Source organism: Colossoma macropomum, unplaced genomic scaffold, assembly GCF_904425465.1.
Source record: "Colossoma macropomum unplaced genomic scaffold, Colossoma_macropomum, whole genome shotgun sequence".
Classification (NCBI taxonomy): Eukaryota; Metazoa; Chordata; class Actinopteri; order Characiformes; family Serrasalmidae; genus Colossoma; species Colossoma macropomum.
Genome location: NW_023494798.1, coordinates 20,925,103 through 20,945,924, shown reverse-complemented (window position 1 = coordinate 20,945,924; position 20,822 = coordinate 20,925,103). Strand labels below are relative to the sequence as shown.

Here is a 20,822-nt window from a genome sequence, read left to right as displayed (position 1 = left end):
TTGGCTCGTTACAAAACTCACAAGATTCTCGTATCATTTCCTTTCACACAGACCAATAGTAACAGTTAACTAGAAGGGGAAAGTTCGTGAACGAACTTTAAGTTGGCTTGAAAAACCAGTTATTTATGTTAATGTTAAAATGGTTCAAGACTGTTGATTAGTTGTTAAAATGTTGCCAAAATTTTGTTAAGCAGAAGCTGCAGTATCTGTCGTGGATGGTAATTCGTTGCTAGGTGCTACCATGAATGAAGTTCCACCTTAAATTCTGTGCCACCTTAAATTTTGTGCTATGGTAATTCCATGTCCTCTTTAAATTTGGTGCCACCTTAAATTTAGTGCTCTGTTAACTGCAGTCCCACCTTAAACTCAGCTCCACCTTAAAAAAATCATTTGTTGCTAGGTGCTACCGTGAATGAAGTTCCACCTTAAATTCTGTGCCATCTTTATTTTAGTTCTCAGTTAAAGAGAGTTCCACCTTAAAATCTGTGCCACCTTAAATTTAGTGCTATTTAAATTGCAATGCCACCTTGACTGACGTTCCACCTTAAACTCTGTGCCATCTTAAATTTAGTGCTATGTTAATAGTGGTTCCACCTTAAGTTTAATGCAATGTTAATTGAAGTTCCACCTTAAATTCTGTTCCACATTGAATTTTGTGCTATGTTTATAGCAGTTCCACCTTGAATTTAATGCTATACTGATTGCTGTGCCACCTTAAAATGAGTTTCACCTTAAATTTTGTGCCACCTTAATTTTATTGCAATGTTAATTGAAGTTCCACATTAACTACTGTGCCAACTTAATTTTAGTACTACCTTAAACAGAGATCCACCTTAAATTCTGAGCCTCCTTCAATTTAGTGCTATGTTAATAGAAGTTTCCACCTTAATTTCAGTGCCAGCGTAAACTAAGTCCTACCTTAAAAGAAGTTCCACCTTCAAATTAGGTGCTACCTAGGTGTAATTCCACTTTAAAAGCAGTTCCACCTTAAAAAAATCATTATGTGTGCTGACACAGCTGAGCATTAGGCTGCGATCATGGGAGACATTGTGCTCCGTGTGTGAGTTTGGATGTGTGTGTGAGAGAGGTGGCCATTGTGACATCATGTCTGGCATGCAGCCAACATTCCGCTCATTCATTCCTTATGGGAAAAAAATATCGAATTTGAACGATAATATTCAGAAAACCGTACGTCGGATCGCTTAGAAAAGCACAAGCAACCTAATCGGGTATAGGATCTATGATCCTGCAAAGTTTCGTGGCTCTAGCTCGACAACTGTAGGAGGAGTAGCATTTAGTTAAGCAGAAGCTGCAGTATCTGTCGTGGATGGTAATTCGTTGCTAGTTGCTACCGTGAATGAAGTTCCACCTTAAATTTTGTGCCACCTTAATTTTAGTGCTATGTTAATTGCAGTTCCACTATAAATTTTGTGCCGCCTCAAATTTAGTACTATGTTAATTGAAGTTCCACCTTAAATTCTGTGCTACCTTAAATTTTGTGCTATGTGAATTGAAGTTCCACCTTAAATTCAGTGCTAATTTAAAAGCAGTTCCACCTTAATTTCAGTTTCAGTGTAAACTCAGTGCTACCTTAAAAGAAGTTAAAATGGTTAAAATGGTCAAAGTTAAAATGGTTGAAGACTGTTGATAGCTGTTAAAATGTTGCTAAATGTTAAGCAGAAGCTGCAGAATCCGTGGTGGATGGAAATATTTTGCTAAGTTCTACTGTGAATGAAGTTTCACCTTAAATTTTGTGCCATCTTAATTTTAGTGCTATGTTAATTGCAGTTCCACCTTAAATTCTGTGCCGCCTAAAATTTAGTACTATGTTAATCGAAGTTCCACCTTAAAGTTCTGTGCCTCCTTAAAGTTAGTGCTATGTGAATTGAAGTTCCACCTTAAATTCAGTGCCACCTTAATTTTAGCACTACCTTAAAGAGTTCCACCTTAAATTATGTGCCACGTTAAATTTAATGCTATGTTAATTGCATTGCCACCTTAAACCAAGTTCCACCTTAAATTCTGTGCCACTTTAATTTTAGTGCTATGTGAATTGAAGTTCCACCTTAAATTCAGTGCTAATTTAAAAGCAGTTCCACCTTAATTTCAGTTTCAGTGTAAACTCAGTGCTACCTTAAAATAAGTTAAAATGGTTAAAATCGTTAAAGTTAAAATGGTTAAAGACTGTTGATAGCTGTTAAAATACTGCCAGAATGTTCCTAAGCAGAAGCTGCAGTATCTGTGGAGGATAGCAATTCATTGCCAGTTGCTACTGTGAATGAATTTCCACTTTAAATTTTGTACCACCTTAAAAATGTTATTTGAAGTTCCACCATAAATTCTGGACCACGTTTCATTTAGTGCTATGTTATTTGAAGTTCCACCTTAAATTCTTTGCCAATTTTCGTGCTACCTTAAAATGAGTTCCAACTGAAATTATGTGCCGCCGTAAAAGAAGTTCCACCTTAAATTCTGTTCCACCTTAATTTTAGTGCTAGGTTAATTTAAGTTCCACCTTAATTTCTGTGCCACCTTAAAATTAATGCAATGTTAATTGCAGTCCCACCTTAAATTTTGTGCCACCTTAATTTTAGTTTTCACCTTAAAGAGAGTTCCACCTTCAGTTCTGTGGCACCCCAAATTTAGTGCTATGTTAATTGCAGTGCCACCTTGAAAGAAGTTCACCTTAAATTCTGTGCCATCTTAATTTTAGTGCTACTTTAAAGAGTTCCACCTTAAATGTCCACATTAAATTCTGTGCCTCTTTAAAGTTAGTCCAATGTTAATTGAAGTTCAACCTTTAATTCGTTGCTAACTTAAATGCAGTTCCACCTTAATTTCAGTGTCAGTGTAAACTCAGTGCTACCTTAAAAGAAGTTCCACCTTCAAATTCAGTGCTACCTAAGTGCAATTCCACCTTAAAAGCAGTTCCACCTTAACAAATCATTATGTGTGCTGACACTGCTGAGCATTAGGCTGGGAGTGGGTGAGACATTAGGTTCTGTGCGTGAGTTTGGATGGGTGTGTGAGTTAACGGGCCATTGTGACATCATGTGTGGCATGCTGCCAACATTCCGCCCATTCATTCCCTATGGGAAAAAATATCGACTTTGAACGTTAATTTTGGGAAAACCGTACGTCGGATCGCTTAGAAAAGCACAAGCCAACCTAATCGGGTATGGGTCCTACGATCCTGCAAAGTTTCGTGGTTCTATCTTGAAAACTGTGGGACGAGAAACATATTATATTTTGAGCGTAGAATAATAATAATAACTAGAAAGGGAAAGTTCATGAACGAACTTTAAGTTGGCTTGAAAAAGCCAGTTAATTACGTTAAAATGTTAAAATGGTTGAACACTGTTGATAGTTGTTAAAATGTTGCCAAAATTTTATTAAGCAGAAGCTGCAGTATCTTTTGTGGATGGTAATTCGTTGCTAGTTGCTACCATGAATGAAGTTCCACCTTAAATTTTGTGCCACCTTAAATTTTGTGCTATGTTAATTGCAGTTCCACCTTAAATTCTGTGCCACCTAAAATTCAGTACTATGTTAATTGAAGTTCCACCTTAAATTCTGTGCTAACTTATAGTTAGTGCTATGTGAATTGAAGTTTCACCTTAAATTCAGTGCTAACTTAAAAGCAGTTCCACCTTAATTTCAGTTTCAGTGTAAACTCAGTGCTACCTTAAAAGAAGTTAAAATGGTTAAAATGGTCAAAGTTAAAATGGTTGAAGGCTGTTGATAGCTGTTAAAATGTTGCTAAATGTTAAGCAGAAGCTGCAGAATCCGTGGTGGATGGAAATATTTTGCTAAGTTCTACTGTGAATGAAGTTTCACCTTAAATTTTGTGCCATCTTAATTTTAGTGCTATGTTAATTGCAGTTCCACCTTAAATTCTGTGCTAACTTATAGTTAGTGCTATGTGAATTGAAGTTTCACCTTAAATTCAGTGCTAACTTAAAAGCAGTTCCACCTTAATTTCAGTTTCAGTGTAAACTCAGTGCTACCTTAAAAGAAGTTAAAATGGTTAAAATGGTCAAAGTTAAAATGGTTGAAGGCTGTTGATAGCTGTTAAAATGTTGCTAAATGTTACTAAGCAGAAGCTGCAGTATCCCTGGTGGATTTTAATTCTTTGCTAGTTGCTACTGTGAATGAAGTTCCACCTTAAATTTTGTACCACCTTAATTTTAGTGCTGCCTTAAAGAGTTCCACCTTAAATTATGTGCCACCTTAAATTTAATGCTATGTTAATTGCATTGCCACCTTAAAACAAGTTCCACCTTAAATTCTGTGCCATCTTAATTTTAGTGCTACTTTAAAGAGTTCCACCTTAAATGTCCACCTTAAATTCTGTGCCTCCTTAAAGTTAGTCCAATGTTAATTGAAGTTCCATCTTTAATTCATTGCTAACTTAAATGCAGTTCCACCTTAATTTCAGTGTCAGTGTAAACTCAGTGCTACCTTAAAAGAAGTTCCACCTTCAAATTCAGTGCTACCTAAGTGCAATTCCACCTTAAAAGCAGTTCCACCTTAACAAATCATTATGTGTGCTGACACTGCTGAGCATTAGGCTGGGAGTGGGTGAGACATTGGGCTCTGTGCGTGAGTTTGGATGGGTGTGTGAGTTAACGGGCCATTGTGACATCATGTGTGGCATGCTGCCAACATTCCGCCCATTCATTCCCTATGGGAAAAAATATCGAATTTGAACGTTAATTTTGGGAAAATCGTACGTTGGATCGCTTAGAAAAGCACAAGCACACTCCGCGGGTATAGGATCTACGATCCTGCCAAGTTTCGTGGTTCTAGCTTGATAACTGTAGGAGGAGTAGCATTTAGTTTTTTGAGTATGGAATAATAATAATAATAATAATAATAAGAAGAAGAAGAAGATTACGAAGAACAGTAAGTTGGCTTTTTCAAGCCAACTTAACTAGAAAGGGAAAGTTCGTGAACGAACTTTAAGTTGGCTTGAAAAAGTCAGTTAATGACGTTAAAACGTTAAAATGGTTGAACACTGTTGATAGTTGTTAAAATGTTGCCAAAATTTGTATAAAGCAGAAGCTGCAGTATCTGTCGTGGATGGTAATTCATTGCTAGTTGCTACCGTGAATGAAGTTCCACCTTAAATTCTGTGCCACCTTAAATTTAGTACTATGCTAATTGAAGTTCCACCTTAAATTCTGTGCCTCCTTAAAGTTAATGCTATGTTAATTGAAGTTCCACCTTAAATTCAGTGCTAATTTAAAAGCAGTTCCACCTTAATGTCAGTGTCAATGAAAACTCAGTGCCACCTTAAAGGGAGTTAAAATGGTTAAAATGAACAAAGTTAAAATGGTTGAAGACTGTTGATAGCTGTTAAAATGTTGCCAAAATGTTTCTAAGCAGAAGCTGTAGTATCCATGGTGGATTTTAATTCTTTGCTAATTGCTACTGTGAATCAAGTTCCACCTTAAACTTTGTGCCACCTTAATTTTAGTGCTGCCTTAAAGAGAGTTCCACCTTAAATTCTATGTCGCCTTAAAAGAAGTTCCACCTTGAATTTGTGCCAACTTAAATTTAGTACTATGTTAATTGAAGTCCCATCTTAAATACTGTGCCACCTTAATTTTAACACTACCTTAAAGAGTTCCACCTTAAATTCTGTTCCACCTTAATTTTAGCACTAGGTTAATTTAAGTCCCACCTTAAATTTTGTGCCACCTTAATTTTAGTTTTACCTTAAAGAGAGTTCCACCTTAAATTCTGTGCCTCTTTAAAGTTAGTCCAATGTTAATTGAAGTTCCACCTTTAATTCATTGCTAACTTAAATGCAGTTCCACCTTAATTTCAGTGTCAGTGTAAACTCAGTGCTACCTTAAAAGAAGTTCCACCTTCAAATTCAGTGCTACCTAAGTGCAATTCCACCTTAAAAGCAGTTCCACCTTAACAAATCATTATGTGTTCTGACACTGCTGAGCATTAGGCTGGGAGTGGGTGAGACATTGGGCTCCGTGCGTGAGTTTGGATGGGTGTGTGAGTTAATGGCCATTGTGACATCATGTGTGGCATGCTGCCAATATTCCGCCCATTCATTCCCTATGGGAAAAATTTCGACTTTGAACATTAATTTTGGGAAAACCGTACGACGGATCGCTTAGAAAAGCACAAGCACACCCCGTGGGTATGGGTCCTACGATCCTGCAAAGTTTCGTGTTTCTAGCTCGAAAACTGTAGGAGGAGTAGCATTTTATATTTTGAGCGTAGAATAATAATAATAACTAGAAAGGGAAAGTTCGTGAACGAACTTTAAGTTGGCTTGAAAAAGCCAGTTAATGACGTTAAAACGTTAAAATGGTTGAGCACTGTTGATAGTTGTTAAAATGTTGCCAAAATTTTATTAAGCAGAATCTGCAGTATCTTTCGTGGATGGTAATTCGTTGCTAGGTGCTACCATGAATGAAGTTCCACCTTAAAGTCTGTGCCACGTTAAATTTACTGCTATGTTAATTGCAGTGCCACCTTAAAGAAGTTCCACCTTAAATTCTGTGCCATCTCAATTTTATTGCAATGTTAATTGAAGTTCCACCTTAAATTCAGTGCCAAATTAATTTTTTTGCTACCTTTAATTCTGTTCCACCTTAAATTTTGTGCCACCTTAATTTAAGTGCTACCATAAAATGGAGTTCCACCTTAAATTTAGTGCTATCTTAATTGCAGTTCCCCCTGAAATTCAGTGCCACCTTTATTTTAGTGCTATGTTAATTGAAGTTCCACTTTAAATTCTGCGCCATCTTAATTTTTGTTCTACCTTAAATAAAATTCCACCTTGCAGTCTATGGCACCTTAAATTTAGTTCTATGTTAATTGTTGTGCCACCTTAAAAGAAGTTCTGTCTGTTGATTGTGTTAAGTTTGTGTGGTGTGGGGTATGTTGAGTATGTGCTGTGTGTTAATAGTCTGGAGTGTGTGGTGTGTTAATTGTGTATGGTTTGTTAATTGTGTTGTGTGGGGTGTGTTTAGTGTGTGTGGTGTGTTTATTGTGTGTGGTGTTGGGTGTGTTGACGGTGTGTGGTGAGGGGTATGTTGAGTGTGTGCTGTGTTTATTGTGTGTGCGGTGGGGTGTATTGAGTGTGCATGGTGTGAGTGTGTTGAGTGTGTGTGGTTTGTTGGGTGTGTTGAGTATGTGCTGTGTGTTCATTATGTGAAGTGTGTGTGGTGTGTTAATTGTGTGTGTGTGTATGGGTGTGTTGAGTGTATGTGTGGGTTTGTTGAATGTGTGGTGTGGGGTGTTTAGTGTGCCTTAGGTGTTTATTGTGTGTGGTGTGGGGTGTGTTGAGTGTATGATCTGTGTTTATTGTGTGTGGTGTGTGTGGTGTGATTATTGTGTGTGGTGTGTGTATTGTATGTGTTTTGGTGTGTATTGAGTGTGTGTTGTGTGCTTATTGTGTGTGGTGTGGGGTGTGTTTAGTGTGTGTGGTGTGCTTATTGTGTGTTTATTGTGTGTGGTGTGGAGTGTGTTGAGTCTGTTGTGAGTTTATTGTGTGGGGTGTGGGGTGTGTTGAGTGTGTGTTGTGTGTTTATGTGTGTGGTGTGGGGTGTGTTGAGTGTGTTTGTTTATTGTGTGTAGTGTGAGGTGTGTTTATTGTGTGTGGTGTGGGGTGTGTTTAGTTTGTGTGGTGTGCTTATTGTGTGTTTATTGTGTTTGGTGTGGGGTGTGTTGAGTGTGAGGTGTGTTTATTGTGTGTGGTGTGGGGTGTGTTGAGAGGGGTGTGTGAAGTCTGTGTTGTGGGTTTATTTTGTGTGGTGTGGGGTGTGTTTATTGTGTTTGTTTATTGTGTGTAGTGTGAGGTGTGTTTATTGTGTGTGGTGTGGGGTGTGTTGTGTGTATGTTGTGTGTTTATGTGTGGGATGTGTTGAGTGTGTGTTGTGTGTTTATTGTGTGTAGTGTGAGTTGTGTTTATTGTGCGTGGTGTGGGGTGTGTTGAGTGTGTGTGGTGTGGGGTGTGTTGAGTGTGTGTTGTGTTAAATTCTGTGCCACCTTAATTTTAAATTAAGTAAATTTACTGCTATGTTAATTGAAGTTCCACCTTAAATTCTGTGCCACCTTAAATTTAGTGCTATGTTGATTGAAGTTCCACATTAAATTCTGTGCCATCTTAAATTTAGTGCTATGTCAATTGAAGTTTCACCTTAAATTTAAGGTTATGTAATGATAATTCCACCTTAAATTCTGTGCCACCTCAAATTTAGTGCTATGGTAATTGCAATTCCACCTTAAATTTAGTGCCACCCTAAAAAGAGTTCCATTTTAAATTCGGTGCCACCTTAAAAGAAATTCCACCTTAAATTCTGTGCCACCTCAATTTTATTGCTATTTTAATTAAAATTCCACCTTACATTCAGCGCTAACATAAATGTAGTTCCACCTTACTTTCAGTGTCAGTGTAAACTCAGTGCTACCTTAAAAGAAGTTCCACCTTAAAATTAATGCTATTTTAATTGAAGTTCCACCTTAAATTCTGTGCCATGTTAAATTTAGTGCTATTGTATGCCACCTTAATTTTAGTACAGTGTTAATTAAAGTTCTACGTTAATTTCTGTTCCAACTTAAATTGTGATATTAGCAGTTCTACCTTAAATTGTTTGCTATGTTAATTGAAATTCCACCTTAAATTCTGTTCCACCTTAAATTTAGTGATATGCTAATAGCAGTTCCACTTTAAATTTACTGCTATGTTAACTGAAGTTCCACCTTAAATTCTGTGCCATCTTAAATTTAGTGCTATGTTAATTCAAACTCCACCTTAATTCCTGTTCCACCTTAAATTCAGTGATATGCTAGTAGCAGTTCCACCTTAAATTGAATGCTATGTTAACTGAAATTCCACCTTAAATTCTGTGCCATCTTAAATTTTGTGCTGGTTTAATTGAAGTTCCACCTTAAATTCCCTTCCACCTTAAATTCAGTGCTAATTTCAAAGCAGTTCCACCTTAATTTCAGTGTCAGTGTGAACTCAGTGCTACCTTAAAAGAAGTTAAAGTGGTTAAAATGGTCAAAGTTAAAATGGTTGAAGGCTGTTGATAGCTGTTGAAATGCTGCCAAAATGTTGCTAAGCAGAAGCTGCAGTATCTGTGGTGGATTTTAATTCTTTGCTAGTTGCTACTGTGAATGAAGTTCCACCTTAAATTTTGTGCCACCTTAATTTTAGTGCTGCCTTAAAGAGAGTTCCACCTTAAATTCTATGTCGCCTTAAAAGAAGTTCCACCTTAAATTCTGTGCCACCTTAAATTTAGTACTATGTTAATTGAAGTCCCACCTTAAATACTGTGCCACTTTAATTTTAGCACTACCTTAAATTATGTGCCACCTTAAATTTAATGCTATGTTAATTGCATTGCCACCTTAAACCAAGTTCCACCTTAAATTCTGTGCCAGGTTAATTTTAGTGCTATGTTAATTGAAGTTCCACCTTAAATTCAGTGCTAACGTAATGCAGTTCCACCTTAATTTCAGTGTCAGTGTAAACTCAGTGCTACCTTAAAAGAAGTTAAAATGGTTCAATTGGTTAAAATTAAAATGGTTGAAGACTGTTGATAGCTGTTAAAATACTGCCAAAATGTTCCTAAGCAGAAGCTGCAGTATCTGTGGTGGATAGCAATTCTTTGCCAGTAGCTAGTGTGAATGAATTTCCACTTTAAATTTTGTACCACCTTAATTTTAGTGTTATGTTATTTGAAGTTCCACCATAAGTTCTGTACCAGCTTACATTTAGTGCTATGTTCTTTGAAGTTACACCTTAAATTCTTTGCCAATTTTAGTGCCACCTTAAAGAGAGTTCCAGCTGATAGTATGTGCTGCCTTAAAAGAAGTTCCACCTTAAATTCTGTTCCACCTTAATTTTAGTGCTAGGTTAATTTAAGTTCCACCTTAATTTCTATGCCACCTTAAATGAATGCAATGTTATCTGAATTCACACCTTAAATTTTGTGCCACCTTTATTTTAGTTTTACCTTAAAGAGAGTTCCACCTTAAATTCTGTGGCACCTTAAATTTAGTGCTATGTTAATTGCAGTGCCACCTTGAAAGAAGTTCTACCTTAAATTCTGTGCCATCTTAATTTTAGTGCTACTTTAAAGAGTTCCACCTTAAATGTCCACCTTAAATTCTGTGCCTCTTTAAAGTTAGTCCAATGTTAATTGAAGTTTCACCTTTAATGCATTGCTAACTTAAATGCAGTTCCACCTTAATTTCAGTGTCAGTGTAAACTCAGTGCTACCTTAAAAGAAGTTCCACCTTAAAATTCAGTGCTACCTAAGTGCAATTCCACCTTAAAAGCAGTTCCACCTTAACAAATCATTATGTGTGCTGACACTGCTGAGCATTAGGCTGGGAGTGGGTGAGACATTGGGCTCCATGCGTGAGTTTGGATGGGTGTGTGAGTTAACGGGCCATTGTGACATCATGTGTGGCATGCTGCCAACATTCCGCCCATTCATTCCCTATGGGAAAAAATATCGACTTTGAACGTTAATTTTCAGAAAACCGTACGTTGGATCGCTTAGAAAAGCACAAGCACACCCCGTATAGGATCTACGGGTATAGGATCTACGATCCTGCCAAGTTTCGTGGCTCTAGCTCGAAAACTGTAGGAGGAGTAGCATTTAGTATTTTTGAGTATAGAATAATAATAATAACTAGAAAGGGAAAGTTCGTGAACGAACTTTAAGTTGGCTTGAAAAAGCCAGTTAATGACGTTAAAACGTTAAAATGGTTGAAGTCTGCTGATAGTTGTTAAAATGGTGGTAAAATTTTGTTAAGCAGAAGCTGCAGAATCTGTGGTGGATGGAAATTTTTTGCTAAGTTCTTTTGTGAATGAAGTTCCACCATAAATTCTGTGCCACGTTAATTTTAGGGCTACCTTAAACTAAGTTCCACCTTAAATGTAGTGCTATGTTCATAGTGGTTCCACCTTAAATGTATTGCTATTTTAATTGAAATTCCAACTCAAATTCTGTGACACCTCAAATTCAGTGCTATGTTAATTCCAGTTCCACCTTTAATTCTGTGTCACCTTAAATAAAGTGCCACCTTAAATTCTGTGCCACCTTAAATTTAGTGCTATGGTAATTGCAGTTCCACCTAAAATTTATTGCCACCTTAAAAAGAGTTCCATTTTAAATTCGTTGCCACCTTAAAAAAAATTCCACCTTAAATTCTGTGCCACCTCAATTTTATTGCTATGTTAATTAAAATTCCACCTTAAGTTCAGTGCTAACATAAATGCAGTTCCACCTTAATTTCAGTGTCAGTGTAAACTCAGTGCTACCTTAAAAGAAGTTCCACCTTAAAATTAATGCTATTTTAATTAAGTTTCCACCTTAAATTCTGTGCCAAGTTAAATTTAGTGCTATTGTATGCCACCTTAATTTTAGTACAATGTTAATTGAAGTTCTATGTTAATTTCTGTTCCACCTTAAATTTAGTGATATTAGCAGTTCTACCTTAAATTTAGTGCTATGTTAATTTAAGCTCCACCTTAATTCCTGTTCCACCTTAAATTTAGTGATATGCTAGTAGCAGTTCCACCTTAAATTGACCGGTTCCACCTTAAATTCATGCTATGTTAATTGAAATTCCACCTTAAATTTTGTGCCATCTTAAATTTAGTGCTATGTTTATTGAAGTTCCACCTTAAATTCTGTGCCATCTTAAATTTTGTGCTCTTTAATTGAAGTACCACCTTAAATTCCCTTCCACCTTAAATTTAGTGATTACGTTAGTAGCAGTTCCACCTTAAATTTAATGCTATGTTAATTGAAGTTCCACCTTAAAATAAGTCCTATGTTAATAGCAGTTCCACCTTCATTTTAATGCCAGGTTAATTGAAATTCCACCTTAAATTCTGTGTCATCTTTAATTTAGTGTTATGTTCATTGAAGTTCCACCTTAAATTTATTGTTATGCTAATTGAAGTTCCACCTTAAATTCCGTGCTAGCTAAGTGCAATTCTACCTTAAAAGAAGTTCCACCTTAACAAATCATTATGTGTGCTGATTCTGCTGAGCATTAGGCTGCATTAGGAGCATGTGAGACTAAGCGTTCCGTGCGTGAGTTTGAATGTGTGTGTGTGAGAGAGGTGGCCATTGTGACATCATGTGTGGCATGCTGCCAACATTCCGCCCATTCATTCCCTATGGGAAAAAATATCGACTTTGAACGTAAATTTTCCGGAAACTGTACATCGGATTCTTTAGAAAAGCACAAGCAACCTAATCGGGTATGGGTACTACGATCCTGCAAAGTTTCGTGGTTCTAGCTCGAAAACTGTGGGACGAGAAACATTTTATATTTTGAGCGTAGAATAATAATAATAACTAGAAAGGGAAAGTTCATGAACGAACTTTAAGTTGGCTTGAAAAAGCCAGTTAATTACGTTAAAACGTTAAAATGTTTGAAAACTGTTGATAGTTGTTAAAATGTTGCCAAAATGTTGCTAAGCAGAAACTGAAGTATCTGTCTGGGATCGTAATTCGTTGCAAGGTGCTACCGTGAATCAAGTTCAACCTTAAATTTAGTGCTACGTTAAACTAAGTTCCACCTTAAATTCAGTGCCAACTTTAAAAACTTTCCACCTTAATTTCTGTGCCACCTTAATTTTAGTGCTACCTTAAAGAGAGTTCCACCTTATACTCTGTGCAACCTTAAATTTAGTGCTATGGTAATTGCAGTTTCACCTTAAATTCTGGGCCACCTTAAGAAGAGTTCCACCTTAAATTTAGTGCTATGTTAATTGAAGTTCCACCGTAAATTCTGTGCCACCTTAATTTCAGTGCTACCTTGAAGACAGTTCCAACTTAAATTCTATGCTACCTTAAAAGAAGTTCCACCTTAAATTCTGTGCCAGCTTAAATTTTGTGCTATGTTAATGCCAGTTCCACCTTAAATTCTGTGCCAGCTTAAATTTGGTACTATGCTAATTCCAGTTCCACCTTTAATTCTGTGCCACCTTAAATTTAGTGCTATGTTAATTGAAAAAGCCAGTTAATTAAGTTAAAATGTTAAAATGGTTGAAGACTGTTGAAAGTTGTTAAAATATTGGTAAAATGTTGCTAAGCAGAAGCTGCAGTATCTGTGGTGGATTCTAATTCATTGCTAGATGCTAGCGTGAATGAAGTTCCACCTTAAAGTCTGTGCCAGCTTAAATTTAGTGCTACGTTAAAATCAGTTCCTCCTTAAATTCTGTAATTCCTTAAATTTAGTGCTATGTTAAATTCAGTTCCACCTTAAATTGTGTGCCAAATTAATTTTCGTGCTACCTTAAATGCAGTGCCACCTTAAATTCTTCTCAACCTTAAATTTGGTGCCACCTTAAATTTCGAGCTATGTTGATTGAAGTGCCACCTGAAGTTTAATGCGAGGTAATGATATTTCCACCTTGAGTTCTGTTGCAACTGAAATTTAGTGATATGTTAACAGCAGTTCCACCTTAAATGTAATGCTATGGAATGATAATTCCACTTTAATTTCTGTTCCAACTTAAATATAGTGACTATTAATAGCAGTTCCACCTTAAATTTAATGATATGTTAATTGAAGTTCCACCTGAAATTCTGGTCCACCTTAAATGGAGTGTTATGGTAATAGCAGTTCCACCTTAAATTTAATACTATGGTAATTGAAGTTCCACCTTAATTTCAGTGTCAGTGTAAACTCGGTGCTACCTTAACAGAAGTTCAACCTTAAAATTAATGCTATTTTAATAGAAGTTCCACCTTAAATTCTGTGCCATCTTAAATTTAGTGCTATGTTAATTTACGCTCCACCTTAATTCCTCTTCCACCTTAAATGTAGTGCTCTGTTAATTGAAGTTCCACCGTAAATTCTGTGCCATGTTAATTTCAGTGCTACCTTAAAGACAGATCCAACATAAATTCTGTGCCACCTTAAAAGAAGATCCACCTTAAATTCTGTGCCAGCTTAAATTTGGTACTATGTTAATTCCAGTTCCACCTTAAATTCTGTGCCACCAAAAATTTGGTACTATTTTATTTCCAGTTCCACCTTTAATTCTGTGCCACCTTAAATTTAGTGCTATGGTAATTGCAGTTCCACCTTAAATTCTGTGCCATTAAAAATTTGGTACTATTTTAATTCTGTGCCATGTTGAATTCATTGCTATGTTAATTGAAGTTCCACCTTAAATTTAATAATTTGTAATGGTAATTCCACCTTAAATTGTGTTCCACCTTAAATTTAGTGATATGTCAATAGCAGTTACACCTTAAATGTAATGCTGTGGAATGATAATTCCACCTTAAATTCTATTCCAATTAAAATATAGTGATTGTTAAATGAAGTTCCACCATAATTTCAGTGTCAGTGTAAACTCAGTGTTACCTTAAAAGAAGTTCCCCCTTAAAATTCAGTGCTACCTTAAAAGAAGTTCCACCTTAAAATTCAGTGCTACCTAAGTGCAATTCCACCTTAAAAGCAGTTCCACCTTAAAAGCAGTTCCACCTTAACAAATCATTGTGTGCTGACACTGCTGAACATTAGGCTGGGAGTGCGTGAGACATTGGGCTCCGTGCGTGAGTTTGGATGGGTGTGTGAGTTAACAGGCCATTGTGACATCATGTGTGGCATGCTGCCAACATTCCGCCCATTCATTCCCTAAGGGAAAAAATATCGACTTTAAACGTTAATATTCCGAAAACCGTACATCGGATCACTTAGAAAAGCACAAGCAACCTAATCGGGTATAGGATCTACGATCCTGCAAAGTTTCGTAGCTCTAGCTCGAAAACTGTGGGACGAGAAACATTTTATATTTTGAGCGTAGAATAATAATAATAATAATAATAATAATAATAAAATTACGAAGAACAGTAAGTTGGCTTTTCAAGCCAACTTAATAAGAAGAAGAAGATTACAAAGAACAGTAAGTTGGCTTTTTCAAGTCAACTTAATAAGAAGATTACGAAGAACAGTAAGTTGGCTTTTTCAAGCCAACTTAATAAGAAGATTACGAAGAACAGTAAGTTGGCTTTTTCAAGCCAACTTAATAATAAGAAGAAGATTACGAAGAACAGTAAGTTGGCTTTTTCAAGCCAACTTAATGATAGCTATCTGTATTGGTTTTGTCTGTTTTTCATAAATATTATCATGACACTGCCATTTTCTCTTAATTATTTGTATTTCTCAACTTTAACTTTGTTAAGAGCAACAGAGTGGTAAATGCATGAATAAATGTCAGTTTTTGAACTAGCTGCACTTCTTAATAAATGAACAGACTGATGGTCAGAAGTGTGAGGCTCAAATCAATTTTAGACATGCAAAGACAGAATGATGCTGCAGTTAATTTTATTGATTAACAGAATAAATTCAGAAAGATGAAGAGGGAGAAGAGACAAAGTGAAGAAAAAAATCGATTCATAGTTTTGTCATTCTATTTATTAGTTTTACATGATTAGAAGAATGAAAGAACAAGTAGAGGAATCATACATGGAGTTTAAAAATCAAGCATTACATTGGCATCATTGGGCTGGACACCTTCAAGCGAACTGATCAGCCTCTTCCTTTGACATGAGCTCAATCTTCGCCACAGGTTTTGTCTCCTCCCGTTCCTGAGTTGGTGCCTTAAGTGCCTCTTGCACTATTTTCTTCAGTTTCTCATTCTCCTCCTCAGAGGTTGGGGGCAGTGCTGGCTTCAGTACTGTCTGGATTTGGATGATTCTGTTCTGGCATCTGAGCTCAAAGTCTTTTTTATTTTTTACAGCAATTTCTCTGATACTTTCTTCTGCTTTTGTACAATTACCCTCAAATTTTGCCATCTCGCTATGGAACACTGTGCTGTTAGGATCCATAGTCATCAGTTTTCCCAGAGTGCTCACACTGCCCATCAGGTACTCTACAGACACCTCTGTGTAAGTAGTGGAGATCATGTTAACCAGATAGGCATAAGCAGAGGCATTCAAGGTGTTAGTGTAGATCTTATCTTTAATAAATTTGTCAAAGGTGTAGTTGTGCTTCACAGCTAACTCAACAGTCTGAGTAAAACTGTTGAGATGGTGAGTCAGAATAGTCTTGACAATGTTTGTAATGAGCTGGAAGAAGTGCACCAGTTTTTCCCACTGCTCTTTCACTCGTCCCATTGCCTCCAGGCCCTTTGCCAGAGCCTTGATTTTTTTCTCGAAGTCAATTTCCTTGGGCTTAAGAAGCTTCAGCTCTATCACAATGTCCAATAGCTCTTTTGTCTTCTTATCCATGTTCTCTAAAGCCTTGTCATGCATTTCTGTCACTTTGTTCAACATGACCTCACTTTGTTCCATTTTGAGTCGGGCTAGATCAGCATGCATCTGGATCAAATTCGAAGATTCACTAGGCTGCTGTTTAGTGGAGTGGGGTGGTTCTACTGACAGAGGTGGACGATTGGTGTAAAACTTGCTTTTGGAGTCAAAGACCTGTGCTGCAGTGCTTAGGCTCATAATGTCCTCAATCAGTTTAGTTGTTTTGGCATCATCGCATTCCTTACTAGGGGCACATTTAGCCAGCTCTGTGCAAATGGAGATAGCTTTGTCACAGATGTTCAAGGCCTCAGTTTTGAACTGACTTTCTCCTTCTGTGATTATATCCTGTTTGGCTTTCACAAACATCTGCTTCACAAAATCAGATTTAACAGTTTCATTCTTCTGGTCATACAATTCAGTCCAATTTAGTTTGTTCCCATTGTAGAATTCACTCATTTTTGCACTCAGTAACAGAATCTGTCCAGACCGAGCAAAGATGTTGTAAGCTGACATTACCTCTTTTTCCTTCATCTTGTTTTCAGGGCTTGTGTGACTTGTGGTACTTCCTTCTTTGGATGCTTTGATTATATCTTGAATCCCACCAGTTATGGTTGGAATTGCAGCAACTCCGGCAGAGATGTAGCCAGCGATTGCGCCTGTAAATCGTGATGTCGCATAACCAGCTGCTACTGTTATTGCTGTCTCTGATAGACTTGACAAGAGCTGCATTCCAAACAGTTCCCATCCATTTGGTATTCTGTCTAAAGCTTTCTTGTAGTCATCCTGGACCTGACCCAACTTCGCCTCAAGCTTTTTAAAAGTATCGTCAGCCAACTTTTTTGCCTTCTCAGCTGAACCCTGTCTTATCTTTGCTGCTTCAATGTTTCTTTTAATTTCTTCTAATTCCACATCATAACTTTGTCTTGCATTGACTAAAGCCTCCACTAATTCTTGCATCAAATTAATGACCTCTGAGAACTTTCCCTCAGTTTTTTCAGCCAGTTGTAAGCATTCTGATGATATGCGCTCAATGTTCTGAAGCTCAGCTGGTAGGAAGGTTTGGACAAGACCAGTATCCTCCTGGACAATGATCCCAACTACATTTTTGATGTGGTCTGGAACCAGTCCAGTGTACAGACGAATTTGGTCCATGTTCTTGTGAGCGTCATTGAAAGCTTGCCACCCAGCATTGCATACTTGGAAGAGGCAGGCCTTGAAAGAGTCAGGGTATCTGATAAACTTGAAGCCATCTTTAGGAGGGTTTTTATTGATGGAGAAATCATCTACAGCAGAAATACGGATCAGCTGTCCCAGTAAAGTGATGGAAAGGGGAGCTGGTGTCAGATACTCTTCCCAGTTTGCATAGGGCTGCATTAAAATTGCGATGTCATCTCTGAAATCCTTTGCTTTGGTGATGCTCCTACGGGCTTGGTTGAACCTTGACATTGCCATTGTTTTACTGAAAAAGATGAGGACAATATATATGTGAGTAATCAATGTAAAAGATGAAGAGATCAAAAGAAATCTAAAAATAATTGTCATGGGACAGTCTTCTTCTTGAAGAAGAATAGAACTAGCTGGCTACAAAAAGCATTTGCAAGCTGTGATCTGCTAAAGGGGGTGTTAAGTACTGACTTAGCAGGGTGTCAAAACTTTTGCGCATGTCACAAGTGTTATTTTATATTTTTCCTATTTTTAAAGTTAATAAAATATAATGAATGTTTGCAGAAACAGACAGACTTTAAAAGGTTGCTACAGAGGCTGTATTTACTGGTGTTCACTTCAAAAAGAGTAAAATATGTTATTTAGCCAAATGTGGGGTGATTTTATTTATATATATATATATATATATATATATATATATATATATATATAGATAGATAGATAGATATAGGTTTGTCATAGGTTACAGGTTAAAATTGATTAAACCTCATATACATTGCTTTAATTTGAAGATTTTCTTTTTACAACATACTATCTTGTAATCATAAATAATAAAAAAAGTAATAATAAATTACTTTTAATTATAAGTAATAATAAAAAAGTAAAACTTTTTTGTAATCACAAGTTATTCTCTCTCACTAAATAAATAAATAAATAAATAAATAAATAGATAAATGGATGAATGAATGAATGAATGAATGAATGAATGAATGCTTGGCTGTGACACTACTTTATAAATTAGGAAAATCTCTGTAATAGAAGATATGAGGTTAATGACTACTAGAAGGATACAGATGCGACTTATTGTAATTTTCCAAATTTCTGTGCTAACATTGCAATTCTTAGGTCAGTTTTTCATGGCCAGCATGGCACTTCATTATCATGTTCTACTAAGTGCACTACATATTCCACAAATGCATGAACGAGCCCACTGATATCTGCACATGCAACATTTTTATACAATACAAACAGTTTACGTGAACTCAACAATAAACAATAAACACAACAATAAACTCAATGTACCTGCAGTGCTGTGGAGACTCCTTTCTTGATCTGATCGATGAAGTAGGTTGTTGAAGTGGTTCTGAGTAGATGCTTTCCTCGTCACAAACAAGCACTTTTATACAGTCTTAAAGGTCTTTGTCAGCAACCCCCCCAGAAAAAACTCTGTCTAGCACATAAGTTCATGATTCTGCATTCTAAAGAACAGACTTACTTCCTCTTAGTACTTAAATTTAAAAAGAAATGCATTAAAAAAAACAACAATAACAATTAATTAAAAGTGTTCCAGAGAAATTCTTTAGTCCATCAACTCCAAAACAAAAAAAGTTTAAAAAAAAAAACAATATGCATCATAATTTCATGAAAGTACATTTCAGAGCACCAACATATTGAATGTGTTCTGAATGTGTTCTGATTTTCTGTAGAATTTATGGATGCTTTGAAACCATGGAGACATATACTATGGTAACGTAAGAATGTTTTTTTAAACTCAGGCATAGTATGTTGGAATCCAATAAAGCTGATGCTGATATAATCAAAAGTTATGTATGATGTTAAACATCAACACGTTTGCATAGCACAAAGGCAAAAAAAAAAACATGAAACTAGAGTAATCTGATGTATCTCCTGTTGAGTTTGAGTAAAGATCTCACTAAATTTGCCAAGATAATAACCCTCATGTTTATCTGCAACTGAACTCTCATCTCTCCAGAGGCCCCTTTCTTTGATTTGCACATTTTTGAAAATCTCCTTTTCTCATGGCTTCTTGACAGCGACACATCCTTTCAGTTGAGTGTCTTCTCACAGTGGAAGGATGGACAGAAACACTTGTGGATTTTTTCAGATTTGAAGTAAGAGTGGGGCTTGAATTTCTCCTCTCTCTCAAAGATGGAAGCTTAAAGTACTGTTTATCTGGCAGTGATGTACTCTACTTGCATGTGTGTGTTGGTGGACAGTATAATGAAACTGTACAGGAGCAGAATTATGAAATACTGCAGTAAAGCATTTACAAATACACTGAATTGCCAGTTCATTATCTAACTTTTATCTATTTTCACTGACCACTAGTACACCTGTTCTATAGGGACAGTTTGCACGTGTACAATTACTGACTGTAGCCCATCTGTTGATGCACAGTTAATCAGCTTGTCCTCTACTCCATCTATCGATGGAAACCCCCATAAGACCACTGTATACCAGATATCTTTTAGGTTATGAACGATTCTCAGCACAGTTGTAGGTGTAGCAGCATTGCTGTGGTTTCTAAACACTACTGCCTGCTTAATTAGACACAACTACCTTGTTGACTACTCCTTTTAAACATACAATTACAGACCATAGCTCACCTTTGCGTAGCCAATAGACTGGCAACTCAATCACTCAATGTATTCTTCAATCACATGTATACAGTAAAATTCATAAACTGGTTCTAAATTTTTAAAAGCCATCAAGTGGCCTATTATAAAAAGGTGAAATGATCAAGTCAAAAAAATCTATGTGTAAGATTTGGTTTGCATTAACCCCTTAACAAGCCATGTTTTATTACACACTTCTATAATCTAATCTAAGCAAAAAGTCATCTATAGAAGCCAGAGGCATTTTGGAAACAAGTGCCGTGGACCAATGAAGTAAAACTCTTTGGCCACAGTCACCAATGGAATGTGTGCAGCAAAAAAGAGAACATTTGATGAAATAAGTTCTTGGTAAACACTCGATTGAATCTATTATGTTTTTGGGTTGCGTGGCAGCCAGTGACACAGGAAGTGCACAGCCAGTGACACAAGAAACATTGCACAGGTAGATGGAAGAATTTAGAGGGACTGCCCCGAACACGTCAAAGCCTTCATGAACACTTCATGTGTATATATATATATATATATATATATATATATATATATATATATATATATATATATATACATACACACACATATATATATATATATATATATATACACAAAGACATATGAAGTCACCCTCAATTTGAGAGAGAGAGAGAGAGAGAGAGAGAGAGAGAGAGAGAGAGAGCATACACGTATCACATGTATCATCTTTCTAATTAAAATCACTTTATTTATCTTCACCTCCTACATCATTGTTTCACTGCAT

The 20,822-nt window shown here is 36.4% G+C and overlaps 1 protein-coding gene across 1 annotated transcript; it reads right to left on the bottom strand.

The window, feature by feature from the left end:
• Positions 1 to 15,312: 15,312 nt before the first annotated feature.
• On the bottom strand, positions 15,313 to 18,800 carry LOC118817984. Its single transcript, XM_036585058.1, has 2 exons — positions 18,735 to 18,800; positions 15,313 to 17,727 (listed from the first exon to the last, which is right to left on the bottom strand). Exon 2 carries the CDS (start codon positions 17,718 to 17,720, stop codon positions 15,534 to 15,536), a length of 2,187 nt encoding a protein of 728 aa, XP_036440951.1. The 5' UTR covers positions 17,721 to 17,727; positions 18,735 to 18,800; the 3' UTR covers positions 15,313 to 15,533.
• Between the last annotated feature and the right edge of the window lie 2,022 nt (positions 18,801 to 20,822).

Bases quoted from the DNA above. Each gene is read 5' to 3' on its own strand.
- LOC118817984 (XM_036585058.1), bottom strand. From the start codon at position 17,720: ATGGCAATGTCAAGGTTCAACCAAGCCCGTAGGAGCATCACCAAAGCA.